At 41.0% G+C, this 14601-nt stretch overlaps 1 protein-coding gene across 2 annotated transcripts in view; it reads left to right on the forward strand.

Annotated features, from left to right (window-relative positions):
- Positions 1–270: 270 nt before the first annotated feature.
- Positions 271–14601, forward strand: part of IL17RD (interleukin 17 receptor D) — a 65569-nt gene continuing 51238 nt past the window's right edge. The window contains exon 1 of one of the 2 annotated variants that reach the window (XM_070738474.1): positions 271–457. In XM_070738474.1, coding sequence (XP_070594575.1) covers positions 305–457 — 153 coding nt within the window. In that variant the 5' untranslated portion in view covers positions 271–304. The remainder of the gene's footprint in view (positions 458–14601) is intronic. The other variant, XM_070738472.1, reaches the window with a different exon arrangement.

The raw sequence follows: 14601 nt of genomic DNA on the forward strand, positions 1-14601 counted from the left end.
TTGTGCAGCCTTTCAGCTGTTCTGAATTAAATCCCCAACGTCCTCGAAAGGGAGCCCCACCGACCGACCTCTCCCCGCACCTGGACAAATGGCAATGGTGGTCCGCCCCTTCCCCCACTTCCCCCCCCTCTCCCCTCCGCAAGGTACGGCTGGGTGGGCGAAAGGAGTTTCCCTGGACGAAGGTCTCGGCTGAGTCTCCGTCGCGCATGCGCGCCGTTGCTCCCCCCCACCCCCCACCTCCCCTCAACCTGAAGTTAACTTCTGGGCGCTCCGACTTGCACTTCGGAGGCTGAGCAGGCGGGCAATGGCACTTTGGCTCAAGTTCTGCCCTTTCTTCTTCTCCCTCACGGCCTGCCTCGATGGACCGCGGCTGGCCGTCTCCGCCGGAGGGACGAGCAGCAGCAGCAGCAGCAGCGGTGGCAGGAAAGGATCCGCGGGAGAGGCTTGCGGCTGGACGGTAAGTGAGGCAGAGAGGCGGTTTGGGGGTTTGGCCCGGATTGGAGTTGGTGACGGGGCGCTTGGGTCCAAGTTCGGTTCTATTTCGACCGAAGGCAGGCAAAGGCACCAAGTTTGTCGGGTGCCAGGTACCTTTCTGTTTTGTAGCGCTTCGGGGCAACGGCAGCCGGGCGATGGCAGGAGTTGTGCCCGCTTGGTGTGGTGGGGAATTTGCTGCAAACACAGCTATGCAAGCAACGTTGCCTCTTCCCTCATTGCTTCCTTCTTTCCTTCCTTCCTCCTTTTTTCCTCCCTCTCTGCTTCCCTCCCTCTTTCCTTCCTTTTTTCCTCCCCCTCCTCCCTTCTTCCTTTTCTCTTCCCTCCTTCCTTTCTTTTCCCCCTTCTTCTTTTTCCCTCCCTCCCCCTCCCTCTTTTCTTCCCTCCCTCCTTCCCTCTTTCCTTCCTTTTTCCTCCATCCCTTCCATTTTCCTCCTTCCTTCCTTTCCTCTTTCCTTACTTTTTCCTCCATCCCTTCCATTTTCCTCCTTCCTTCCTTCCCTCTTTCCTTCCTTTTTCCTCCATCCCTTCCATTTTCCTCCTTCCTTTCTTCCCTCCTTCCTTCCTTTTTCCTCCATCCTTCCCTCCCTCTTTCCTTCCTTTTTCCTTCCCCTCCTCCCACCTTCTTTTTCCCTTCCCCCTCCTTCCTTTTTTCCTCCCTCCCTTCCTCCCAGTTTGTTCCTTTCTGGTGCTCCCCATCCAGCAAACAAGAGGGCCAGCTGGCATTTGTAAGTTTTTTGAGATGGTTGGCAGCAGAGCTTGACTGCAGTTTCGCATCAAAGGGAGGCTGTTGAGGAAGGAGGGATGGGGGCAGTGGAGAGGGAGGGAGCAACAAGTGTGTGAAGTCGCTCCACAGGTCTTTTATGTGCCTGTCTCCCTAATTCTTCTCCCGCCTTAACTAGACCTGTGCTTTGAGAAGAGGATAAAAGGCCTGGCCTTTTGTCATTTTAATCACTGGTTACAGGCCTGATCTTTACCGGAAAGGGGGGTAACTGGGAATGTTGGTAAGGTGATAAAAAAAAGAATTTTAGGGCTTCACCTTTTGTCTCTTCCAGAAGCTGCGATTTCCCTCTTGGGTTCCCTAAGTGTGATTTTTCCTTGGTGTTGTGTGTGTGTGTACACAGACAAAGACCACTTCCCTCTGAACCTGCTCTTTTCAGTTTTCAGCCTTATTAAAGATTCCAGATGACTGGCACCAGTGACTTTCATTACTTCTTTTTTTGTTGTTGTTAAAACTGCCACAAAGATTTCCTGGGGATCATGAAGAGGGGTGGGGGGTGGGGGGTGGGGGTGTCTAGAAGACTGGTGAACTAGTGAAGCGGCTCTGGTAGCATTAACATCCATTCTTCTGCTGCTTCTTTGTTCTTGCTTTATTTTTATAGCCTTTTGTGGTTTTAATGTTTTTAATAATTATGATAATGGATTTTTAGGTAATTATTGACTGTTAAGCTTTGTTATAGGCCCCAGAGATAAACAGTTCTATAAATTGGAGAGATATATTGTAAGATAAGTTGTTAAAAAAAGTAACCCATGTGTTCACACCTGGAAGGGAAATTCTCTATAAAATACATATATATAGCTGCAAATATATAGCTGCAGGAAAATAACTAAATTGTTAGAGGGACAAATTGCTAGAGTTAATAATTGATTTGCAGATTTTTAAGCCTTGGTATAAGTACATGAGAAGTTTAGAAGCTCTAATGCTTCCCAAAGATTTGGTATAATTGATATTAATCTATTGATAAAAAAGCCACAGAAATTTAAATTTACCTGGAAAAAAATAGAATTCATCTTATCATAACAAAATTAATTTGCACTCACCTAACTATTGCTTTTTACTTACCATCAACTTTTCTCTGTTCTTTGCTTTAGAAATTGGTTCATTTCAGTTGTTTAAGAAAAAGCTATAATGTTTTGTGTCTTTGTGGGGAGGGGGTAGAAAACCCTGATTACAGTCTGGGCTACATTCATAAGCACTGATTGCAGAATAAAACCAATTGCCTTGTTTGCATAGCAGTTGTCTTGGTCTGTTTGTACATTTTGAATAGACTTGCCATACTTTAAAATGACTGATGGCCCCTGTAACAAATTGTCTGCTCTGGGGCAAGGCTGCCTTTGAAGTGCTATCCTGTAGGAAGTAAAAAGACTATTTGCTGTATTAAAATTCCTCTGTATTTCCTCTGTTTAACCACAGGCCACTTCCCCTTTACCACTCTAAACACTGCAGGGACGCTGGCTGATTGAAAAAGCACAAGGACTGAAGTAATTGCGTCCCATTCATACAGCAATGCTTAGTATAGCTTATTTATAATCCTCAAGTTCCTTATTTATAGTATGTGATAAAAGAGGTGGGGTCCCCCTCTTTTCTGTTAAAAACAAGGTGGAAACATGAAAGCATCCTATTGACTTTGCATCAAAGTATTTGGGAAACTTAATGATATACCTTTACTGGAAAGGTAGAGAGAGCAAGAGAGAGAGCAAGAAATATGTGTTGAATTAAACTATGTCCAGATGACTTCATGCTCTACTAAGTGTGCATCTACTATCCTTAGAAGGAGGCTGCAGCCTAGACTGCTGCATGCTACTTTATACATACTACTTATGAGTAAACTTGCTCAAGGTAATGCTATAGATTGTGTAATAGAATAGAATAGAATTCTTTATTGGCCAAGTGTGATTGCACACACAAGGAATTTGTCTTTGATGCATATGCTCTCAGTGTACATAAGAGAAAAAGATAATGGAGATTGATCAAGTAAACTTTGAAAAGTTTATTTAATAAAAGACACATGCGTTCTCCATCAGTCTAAAATAATTGTACACATTCTTGAATTGACCAAATGTTTAATTATTTTTAAAAGATGGTATTTGCCTGTGGCCCCATTCTTTCAGTATTATATTAAGGATATAAATAAATGACAGAAGAACAAAGCACTTCTGGTGAACAATAAGGCTAAAACAGTTATTTCATACTTGAAATGCAAAATTATTTTGACTTTTTCTTTCGACATACAAACTAATCCTAACCCCTAAACTGACATTCTACCCAAAGATAATATTTTAGGTAGGGTAGTAAAGTATATTATTCTGTACAAAACCTGATAAATCTGATATTTGTAAAATGTTAGGTGGGAATCAAACTTGTTCCAAAACATGAGTGAGAGGTAAAATGAATTTGTGTGAAATATTGAGAATTTTTCCCCACATTGATAATAGTATTATTCATTAACATTGCAATGCAACACTCCATTCATGGAAGAAGATTTTTTGCTGTCAGATAGAAAAAGTCTGTTGTACTTTGAAATACATTACCTATGACATTTCTCTGTAAATTAGAAAATACCTATGATCAAGGTATACTTGCAAATTAGAAAACATCTTGTGAGTATCTGGAATAGGAAGGGAGCTCTGTAATGGGAAGGGAGATTGACTGGATTCCCAGTTCATGCTAAATCATTATTAAATGAACCATAATTTCCAAATGGGATGAACAATAAAATACAGTTTATAAAGACAAATACTGTACTTTAAATCAAGATTAAACATATGAACTGATATATTTCTGTAAAATAGTTGAATGGGAGGATGCTCTCAAAAATACCTCTCAAAAATACCTGTTGAATATGTAAATATTTTTATTTCACTAAGCTAGAACATAGAAACATAGAAGACTGACGGCAGAAAAAGACCTCATGATCCATCTAGTCTGCCCTTATACTATTTTCTGTATTTTATCTTAGGATGGATATACAGTATGTTTATCCCAGGCATGTTTAAATTCAGTTACTGTGGATTTATCAACCAGTCTGCTGGAAGTTTGTTCCAAGGATCTACTACTCTTTCAGTAAAATAATATTTTCTCATGTTGCTTTTGATCTTTCCCCCAACTAACTTCAGATTGTGTCCCCTTGTTCTTGTGTTCACTTTCCTATTAAAAACACTTCCCTCCTGGACCTTATTTAACCCTTTAACATATTTAAATGTTTCGATCATGTCCCCCCCTTTTCCTTCTGTCCTCCAGACTATACATACTGAGTTCATTAAGTCTAACCTAGAACCATTTCTTTCTATTGGTTCCATAAGGCCAATAGCAAGCTGGTTGAGTAATGCAGAAGTTGTAGTACCAATAGACCTAGGGGTGAAAAATATTGGACTAGGTCCTGTGAAGTTATGTTCTCATTTTGAAAGAATTTAGTAGAATCTCTGTTAATGTCAGGGTTTCAAAGTCATGGCTAGAAAGATGCAAGTTAGAGGGGGGAAAGCCCACAGCTTTTGAGTAAAATTTACTTTAGTAAGGTTAATGTGGGTGCTGGAGAGATCCAGTGATGATATCTTTGTAATGAGGTGCTGATATAAATGCTGAAGGTGCAGCATTTGTTTTATGACCATGTGCACAAATCATTGTTTGATGTTATTTCAACATATTACGGCCACTGTTGCTCCAGAATACATGTACAATAAACATCTGGGAGTGAACATATGTTTATGAATTCAGCAGTCATTTTAGCTGATACCTTATGATTCTTGACAAATGTATCTTTTCTTTTAAGTACACCGAGAGCCTATAAGTCAAATAAATCAAATAGATAGATAGATAGATAGATAGATAGATAGATAGATAGATAGATAGATAGATAGATAGATGAGCACCAAGACAAATTCATTTTATGTCCGATCACACTTGGCCAATAAAATTCTATTCTATTCTATTCTATATTGTGAGATAAAGATTTATCCTATGAGTTGACGTTGTAGAATTTATTGTTTTGCTCAAAGAGTGGTCCTTTTTGCTGTACTCCAAAACTGAAAGCAAATTGCTACTTCCTTCCTTAGATTGTTTTTTTTCAAAACCTTAAACATTTTTACAGTAATCTGATCAAGAACAGCATAGTCTGTCCTGATGCTTCTCGACCTCTCAGCGGCTTTCGATACCATCGACCATGGTAACCTTCTGCGCCAGCTGGAGGGGTTGGGAGTGGGAGGCACTGTTCTTCAGTGGTTCTCCTTCTACCTCTCTGGTCAGTCACAGTCGGTGTTAGTGGGGGTCAGAGGTCAACTTCTAGGTTTCTCCCTTGTGGGGTGCCTCAGGGGTCGGTCCTCTCCCTCCTGTTATTTAACATCTACATGAAACCGCTGGGCAAGATCATCCAAGGGAATGGGGTGAGGTATTATCAGTACGTGTCCATCCATCACCCTGGGGGGGAATCATTGACCCCATCAGAGAGGGTCCGCAACTTGGGCGTCCTCCTTGATCCACAGCTCACATTAGAGAAACATCTTTCAGCTGTGGCGAGGGGGGCGTTTGCCAGGTTCGCTTGGTGCACCAGTTGCGGCCCTATTTGGACCGGGAGTCACTGCTCACAGTCACTCATGCCCTCATCACCTCGAGGTTCGACTACTGTAATGGGGCTAACTTTGAAAAGTGCTCGGAAACTTCAGATCGTGCAGAATGCAGCTGTGAGAGCAATCATGGGCTTCCCCAAATATGCCCATGTTACACCAACACTCCGCAGTCTGCATTGGTTGCCAATCAGTTTCCGGTCACAATTCAAAGTGTTGGTTCTGACCTATAAAGCCCTTCATGGCATTGGACCAGAATATCTCCGGGACCGCCTTCTGCCGCATGAATCCCAGCGACCAGTTAGGTCCCACAGAGTTGGCCTTCTCCGGGTCCCGTCGACTAAACAATGTCGTTTGGCAGGACCCAGGGGAAGAGCCTTCTCTGTGGCAGCACCGACCCTCTGGAACCAGCTCCCCCCAGAGATCAGAATTTCCCCCACCCTCCTCGCCTTTCGCAAGCTCCTTAAAACCCACCCCTGTCGTCAGGCATGGGGAAATTGAGATAGTCCTTTTCCCCCAGGCCTATACAATTTATGCATGGTATGTTTGTTTGTGTGTATGTTTGGTTTTTTAATAAGGGTTTTTAGTTATTTAAAATATTAGATTTGTCATATGCTGTTTTATTATTGTTGTTAGCCGCCCCGAGTCTAAGGAGCGGGGCAGCATACAAATCTAATTAATAATAATAATAATAATAATAATAATAATAATAATAATAATAATAATAATATAATAGTCTAAGCCTAGATCGGTTTTTCAGTGCTGCTTTAGAACTTCAATATCCTGATAACTACTCTGTTTCCCCCCAAAATAAGACATCCCCTGATAATAAGCCTAATCCGGCTTTTGAGAGCATGGCAATAAAAGCCAAGCACTTATTTCATGGTTCAAAAAAATATAAGACAGGATCTTATTTTGGGGGAAACACGGTAGATGAAATGATTAATCTTCATTCAACCTTCTTGTCCCTAATTGGAAGATGTTTTGGTCACATAGAACTAACATTTTCAACATACCGTACATTGCAAGTAGTTTCCATCCAAATATATTGTCTTGCATTTAGAAGCCCCCAGATAGGGCAGCACATGAGTTGGGAGTCACTCATCATGCTATGTTATCATGTGACTTGTTTGGTTTTGTCTCAATATGTTGTGTGGAGCTAGCCAAACCCAGCCAGGTATAGTTAAATAAATTATATTTAATCAAACTGAAGTGGAAGAGTTGGAAGTGGGGGGAAGTAGTTAGGAGGAGACCATACTGTATGTTTATATGTCTATGCATGTGTGTGTTTATGTGTTTATTTTACACACAAACACACACACACACACACACACACACACACACACACACAGAGGACAGGCATTTTTTCACCTTCTTGAGCAACGTTTGAGCCAATATTATCCACTAAACTAAATAGGGAGAACAGCAGGAAGTACTTCTTTACCTTACAGCAGTGATTTTCAACCTTTTTTGAGCCGCGGCACATTTTTTACATTTACAAAATCCTGGGGCACACCACCAACCAAAATGACACAAAATGACACCCTAAGGCACTCTCCTCTCTTTTTCCATCCCTGTCTCCTCCCCATCCTTGTGTGTGTGTGTGTGTGTGTGTATACACACTCTTGAACCATTTCCAAAAACAAGTGAGGGCTGGGTTTTTTCTCTTATTCTTTGGGTGCTTTTTATCATATGCTTTAAATCAAGAGTCACTTCTCTCTCTCTTTTGTTTCTCTCTCTTTCCTCTCATTCTCTGTCTCAATCATTTTCTCATTTCTTTTTTTTCCTCCCCTTTTTGCTTATTTCTCTCTCTCTCTCCCTTCCTCTCCTTTTCTCTCTCTCTCTGCTTTCTTTCTCTCTCTCTCTTGCTTTCTTTCTCTCTCACCCTTGCTTTCTCTTTCTCTCTTTTCTCTCTCTCTCTTGATTTCTCTCCCACTCTCTTTCTTTCTCTCTTTCTTTCTCTCTCTCACTCTCACTCTCTCTCAGCAAAAAGTTGTGAGACCGGAACCTGAGCTTCCTTCTTCGCGGCACACCTGCCCATGTCTCGCGGCACACTAGCGTGCCACGGCACACTGGTTGAAAAACACTGCCTTACAGGATGAAACTAGCAATGCATCTTTTAAAATAGTTTTTAAAAGGTGGCAAATTACTGGACAGACTATTTATGGTTATTATTCCTGGTGGCTATTTATTTTCTCCAGAATCAAAACAGGCTATTCAAATCCTGGTAAGCACATCTGTGGGTGATTGCCTTCCGGTCCACAGCTCTGAACTTTTAAAAAAATGCTTTCGCTTAGCCAAATGTGTTGCCCAGTTTCCACCCACCCAAAAAACCTGGCTACTTTAAGATGCCTGGACTTCAACCCCCAGAATACCCTAGTCATCATGACTTGAAGTCCACACATCTTAAAGGAATCAAATTTGAGAAACACTGGTGCAGACTGAACAAAACGGATCTTTTTTCCCTGAACATTTCACCTTTTCCATTAATTTCCCCCTTTTCCTTTAATTTCCTTTTGTTCTAATTACAGGTAGTCCTCGACTTACAACAGATCATTTAATAACCTTTCAAAGTTACAATGGCATTGAAAAAAGTTGACTTATGGCCATTTCCCACACTTTGGCCCATCCCCATGGTCACGTGATTTACATTGGGTTGTTTGACAGCTGACTCACATTTATGACGGTTGCAGTGTCTCAGGGCCATGGAATCCCCTTTTGCGACTTTCTGAGAAGCAAAGTCAACGGGGAAAGCAGATTCACTTAACAACCATGTTGCTGATTTAAGTAGTGCAGTGATTCAGTTAACAAATGTGGCAAGAAAAGTTGTAAAATGAGGCAAAACTCAATTAACAGATGTCTCACTTAGCAACATGAATTTTGGACTCAATTGTGGTCGTAAGTTGAGGACTGCTTGTATTTCTACATCAAGAACCAATTGTTTCCTTAACCGTTGAGTACTGCGTGTCAGCACTGTCTAGGTTCATATAGTGCAGTGTTTCCCAACCTTGACAACTTGAAGATATCTGGACTTCAACTCCCAGAATCCCCCAGCCAGCGAATGCTGGCTGGGGGATTCTGGGAGTTGAAGTCCAGATATCTTCAAGTTGCCAAGGTTGGGAAACACTGATATAGTGGACCAAATCAGAAACCATACTTTTACTGATCACTGTTATGGCTTAACATAACAAGAAATGTAAATCAAATTAGAAATGGTTTTGTATGAGATATATATCATTGACAACAATAAATAAATTATGTCATTAACTGACAAAACCTCTTCTGGTTTCCTCTCTCTGTGAGTTGGGCTGTGGAACAAATATTTGAGGAGTTTTTACCCAGGATACATTTCCAACATGGAGCAGTTTGCTCAGCAAGCCTGCATGCAGAAATCCATCATAGATCAGTGAAATTAATTTTATATTGTATAAAATGATTGCCTGCCTGAATTCAAGTAACCTTGTTTTGTTTTGTTTTATTTTTATCACACCTTTATTATTTTTATAAGACGGAGTGGCTGTGGGTTTTGCCTCCCAAGGCAATCCCATCTGTCCGTCCATCACCCTGGGGGGGAATTACTGACCCCCTCAGAGAGGGTCCGCAACTTGGGCGTCCTCCTCGATCCACAGCTCACATTAGAGAAACACCTATCAGCTGTGTCGACGGGGGCGTTTGCCCAGGTTCGCTTGGTGCACCAGTTGCGGCCCTATTTGGACCGGGACTCACTGCTCACAGTCACTCATGCCCTCATCACCTCAAGGTTTGACTACTGTAACGCTCTCTACATGGGGCTACCTTTGAAAAGTGTTCGGAAACTTCAGATCATGCAGAATGCAGCTGCAAGAGCAGTCATGGGCTTCCCCAGGTATGCCCATGTTACACCAACACTCCGCAGTCTGCATTGGTTGCCGATCAATTTCCGGTCACAATTCAAAGTGTTGGTTATGACCTATAAAGCCCTTCATGGTATCGGACCAGAATATCTCCGAGACCGTCTTCTGCTGCACGAATCCCAGCGACCGATTAGGTCCCACAGAGTCGGCCTTCTCCGGGTCCCATCAACTAAACAATGTCGGTTGGCGGGCCCCAGGGGAAGAGCCTTCTCTGTGGCGGCCCTGACTCTCTGGAACCAGCTCTCCCCAGAGATTAGAACTGCCCCTACCCTCCTTGCCTTTCGTAAACTCCTCAAAACCTACCTTTGTCATCAGGCATGGGGGAATTGAGATATCTCCCCCGGGCCTATATAATTTATGTATGGTATGTCTGTAGGTATGTCTGCTTAAAAATGGGTTTTTTAAAACTATTTTACATTTTAAATTGTAAATTATTAGATTTGTCATGAACTGTTTTATTGTGTTGTGAGCCGCCCCGAGTCTACGGAAAGGGGCGGCATACAAATCTAATAAATAAATAAGTCAGTCAGTCAGTCAGTCAGTCAGTCAGTCAGTCAAGGAGGCAGACATATCTAATTTTCTTTCTCCTATTTTCCTCACAACCACAGCTTTATAAGCTAAGTTGGTCTGACAGAGACTGGCCCATAGTCACCCAGTTTTAAAATCTGAGACAGGATTAGAACTCACAGCCCACTGGTTTCCAGCTTGGTACCTTAACCACTAGGCTTTTAGTGACTACTAGACCACACCTGCTCTTGTTATTAGTCTTGATAGATTTAAAAAAAACCCATTTTACTACTTAAGAGTGGAAACAGTGGGAGGGAGATAACAATGGCCTGCTCAAAATCCTAAATGATTTGTCTGGGTTTTTTCCCCATTGATATGTGAAGTAGACATTTCCTGTATAGTTTCCTTTTTCAACATTGTAAGCTTGAAATATTTTTGTAGCTACACTTCTTGTTATGGCAAGACTTTTATAATAGTATACATTGATGTAACCTGCAAAAACTATATTTTTTAATGTTTCACACACCCCTCCCCCAAAAAACCCTGATTCTGGCTTGAGTGTTCACACTTTGATTAATTTTTGTAAAATATTTCAACATAATTATGAATTGCAGGTTTGATTTATATAAAATAGATATTGTTATTAAACAGTGGAACAAACTTGTTATATAGCAAGGATGTCTCAAAAATAATATTTAGAATGCATTGTTTTTGTTATTAAAAGTATAGTGTAGCATTGCTGGAACATTCTCTTGTGAAAGACATACTTTAATGTCTTTTCCAGCTATTTTGAAAGTAGTATTTTCAATTATTTGCCATCAGTGGCTTCTGTGATGAATGAAAACTTGGTAGAGCATATTATCTTAGCAGACTGTTTTGGGTTTTCATTTCTAACTAGATATTTCTGATCTTACTTCTGAAGGTATTCAGATCCAGTCAAGCACTTAGTGACTTCCCTCCCTTTGTGTGTGTGTATGTGTGTGCGTATAGCTGTGGGAAAATTCCTGGTTGACTGGCTATGAATTAATGGAAATCCTTACAATGCTTCACTAATGATAGCTCCTGTGGCTTTAAAAAAATTCTATCGCCTTTTCTAATTTAAGGAAGGTCGTGGACATTTACAGAAACTTAAGAAAAGGTAACATCTGGTTGTGCTCTGCTGTTGGCTGCTTTTGTGTGAACAGGAAAAAAGTTATGGTGTTTCTTCCGCATCAAAAGTGGTTAAGGTGACCCTGATAAAAAGCTCTCCTCTCAAGCTGTGAGTTCTAATTAATTGTACTCTCCTTCTGGGGGTGTTTGATCTTACTGATTTTTAATACTTTAATCCTAAAGGATTTACCTAGCTACAGATAGTTGTTAAAAAAAAAACCCCTTTTATTTCTAGAGACTTGAGATAACCGTAATACTATAGCACCAACATGGATTCTGCTTTTCAAAGGTCAAGATGCAATCAAGCTTTTAAAAGCAGTTCTAAAATAAGAAAAAAGATATCTTGTGGATGTAAACTATTGGAAATTAATTACATTGACTATGTTTAATTTAAATTAAACAATTTATTATTTGTCTTGGTTTGCCTCCACCTACTCCTTTTAGAAGTATAGCCACTGGCATGGCACTCAAGGACCAAATTTGACTATCAAGAAAATGGTTATTTAGAACATAAGAACATAAGAGCCATGCTGAAGCCCATTGAGTCCAGCATTCTGTGTCAAACAGTGGCCCACTAAATGTACATGGGGATCTTGAGCAGAAAGAAAAGGCAAAACCCTCCCTTTCCCTTGACCCCCAACAAATGGTACCCAAGGGAATCTTGGCTGCCTCAACCAACATAGAGGCGGCACTTGAACATCCGTTTCAATAAACACCGATACACTTGGCATCCATGAATTTGTCTAATCCTGCCTTGAAGCTATCTGGGCTGACCGCTGTCACGACCTCTTCTGGATGTGAATTCCATAAAATAATGACCCTCTGTGTGAAGAAATATTTTTGTTTATTTGTTCTCACTTTCTTGCCTATGAACTTTAGGGAGTGCCCCCTCCTCCTAGTATTGTGTGATAGAGAAATTTTTTTTTTATCCCAGGCATGATTTCATACATTTCAATCAAGTCACCTCTTAAACGCCATCTTTCAAGGCTAAAGAGACCAAGGTGTTGTAACCTGGTATCATAAGGAAGGTGCTCCATTTTCTTTATCATTCTTATTACCCCTTTTTGCACCTTTTCCACTTCCATTATATCCTTCTTGAGGTGCGGTGACCAGAACTGTACACAGTACTCCAAGTGTGGTCTCATCATCGATTTGTACAGAGGCAATTCAACACTTACTGACTTATTTTTGATAGAAACATAGAAGTCTGACGGCAGAAAAAGACCCCATGGTCCATCTAGTCTGCCCTTATACTATTTTCTGTATTTTATCTTAGGATGGATATATGTTTATCCCAGGCATGTTTAAATTCAGTTACTGTGGATTTATCTACCACGTCTGCTGGAAGTTTGTTCCAAGGATCTACTACTCTTTCAGTAAAATAATATTTTCTCATGTTGCTTTTGATCTTTCCCCCAACTAACCTCAGATTGTGTCCCCTTGTTCTTGTGTTCACTTTCCTATTAAAAACACTTCCCTCCTGGACCTTATTTAACCCTTTAATATATTTAAATGTTTCGATCATGTCCCCCCTTTTCCTTCTGTCCTCCAGACTATACAGATTGAGTTCATTAAGTCTTTCCTGATACGTTTTATACTTAAGACCTTCCACCATTCTTGTAGCCCGTCTTTGGACCCGTTCAATTTTGTCAATATCTTTTTGTAGGTGAGGTCTCCAGAACTGAACACAGTATTCCAAATGTGGTCTCACCAGCATTCTATATAGCGGGATCATAATCTCCCTCTTCCTGCTTGTTATACCTCTAGCTATGCAGCCAAGCATCCTACTTGCTTTCCCTACTGCCTGACTGCACTGTTCACCCATTTTGAGACTGTCAGAAATCACTACGCCTAAATCCTTTTCTTTTGAAGTATTTGCTAACACAGAACTGCCAATACAATAGTCAGATTGAGGATTCCTTTTCCCCAAGTGCATTATTTTACATTTGGAAACATTAAACTGCAGTTTCCATTGCTTTGACCATTTATCTAGTAAAGCTAAATCATTTACCATATTGCCGACGCCTCCAGGAATATCAACCCTATTGCACACTTTAGAGTCATCGGCAAATAGGCAAACCTTCCCTACCAGACCTTCCCCTATGTCACTCACAAACATATTAAAAAGAATAGGACCCAGAACAGACCCTTGTGGCACACCGCTTGTAACCTGACTCTGCTCAGAATACTCACCATTCACAACAACCCTCTGGTGTCTATGCTTCAGCCAGCTGCAAATCCATTGAACTATCCAGGGATTAAGTCCAATCTTCACTAATTTATCTATCAGCTCTTTATGTGGAACCGTATCAAAGGCTTTGCTGAAGTCCAGGTAGGCAATATCCACGGCACCACCTTCATCCAACACCTTTGTGACATAGTCAAAGAAATCAATGAGATTAGTCTGACATGATTTGCCTTCAGTAAAGCCATGCTGATTTGGGTCCAATAATTTATTGTTTTTTAGGTGCTGATTTATCCTCTTTTTCAGTAGAGTCTCCATCATTTTAACGACAACTGATGTCAAGCTAACTGGCCTGTAGTTACCAGCTTCTTCTCTACTGCCCTTCTTGTGGATAGGCACAACACTTGCCATTCTCCAATCCTCAGGAACATCTCCTGTTAACAAGGATTGGTTAAACAAATCAGTCAGGGGGGTAGCAATGAGAGATCTGAGTTCTTTAAGAACTCTGGGGTGGATGCCATCTGGACCCATTGCCTTATTGATTCCCTTCCTAATCATTCCAAGCATGGAATTTGCTTTTTTTTTTTACTGCTGCTGCACACTGGGTTGACATCTTAATTGAGCTGGCCATCAAAACCCTTTCTTGGGTTGTCTCAGGAAGCTTGGTCCCCATCAGTTGGTAGATATAATTGGGGTTCTTTGCCCTGATATGTATAACTTTGCACTTGTTTAGGTTAAAATGCGTTTGCCACTTTGTCATCCTCTCACTCAATTTCGAGAGATCCTTCTGGAGCTCCCAACAATCAGTTTCACTTTTCACTACTCGGAACAATTTAGTGTTGTCAGCAAACTTTGCTACCTCACTATATACTTTTTTACGTCCAGAGTTTGGGGCAGTTATTATGCCATCTAATAATGAAGGGTGTGGGCTTGGTTGTTTTCTTGCAGACGTTTTAGTACCAAGCCAAATAATACCATCAATGTTTGTAGGGAGGGGTATTTGCTTGCATACACAATGAAGGATGTGTATGAAAT

This window comes from Erythrolamprus reginae, chromosome 2, assembly GCF_031021105.1.
Source record: "Erythrolamprus reginae isolate rEryReg1 chromosome 2, rEryReg1.hap1, whole genome shotgun sequence".
In the NCBI taxonomy this organism is placed as follows: domain Eukaryota; kingdom Metazoa; phylum Chordata; class Lepidosauria; order Squamata; family Dipsadidae; genus Erythrolamprus; species Erythrolamprus reginae.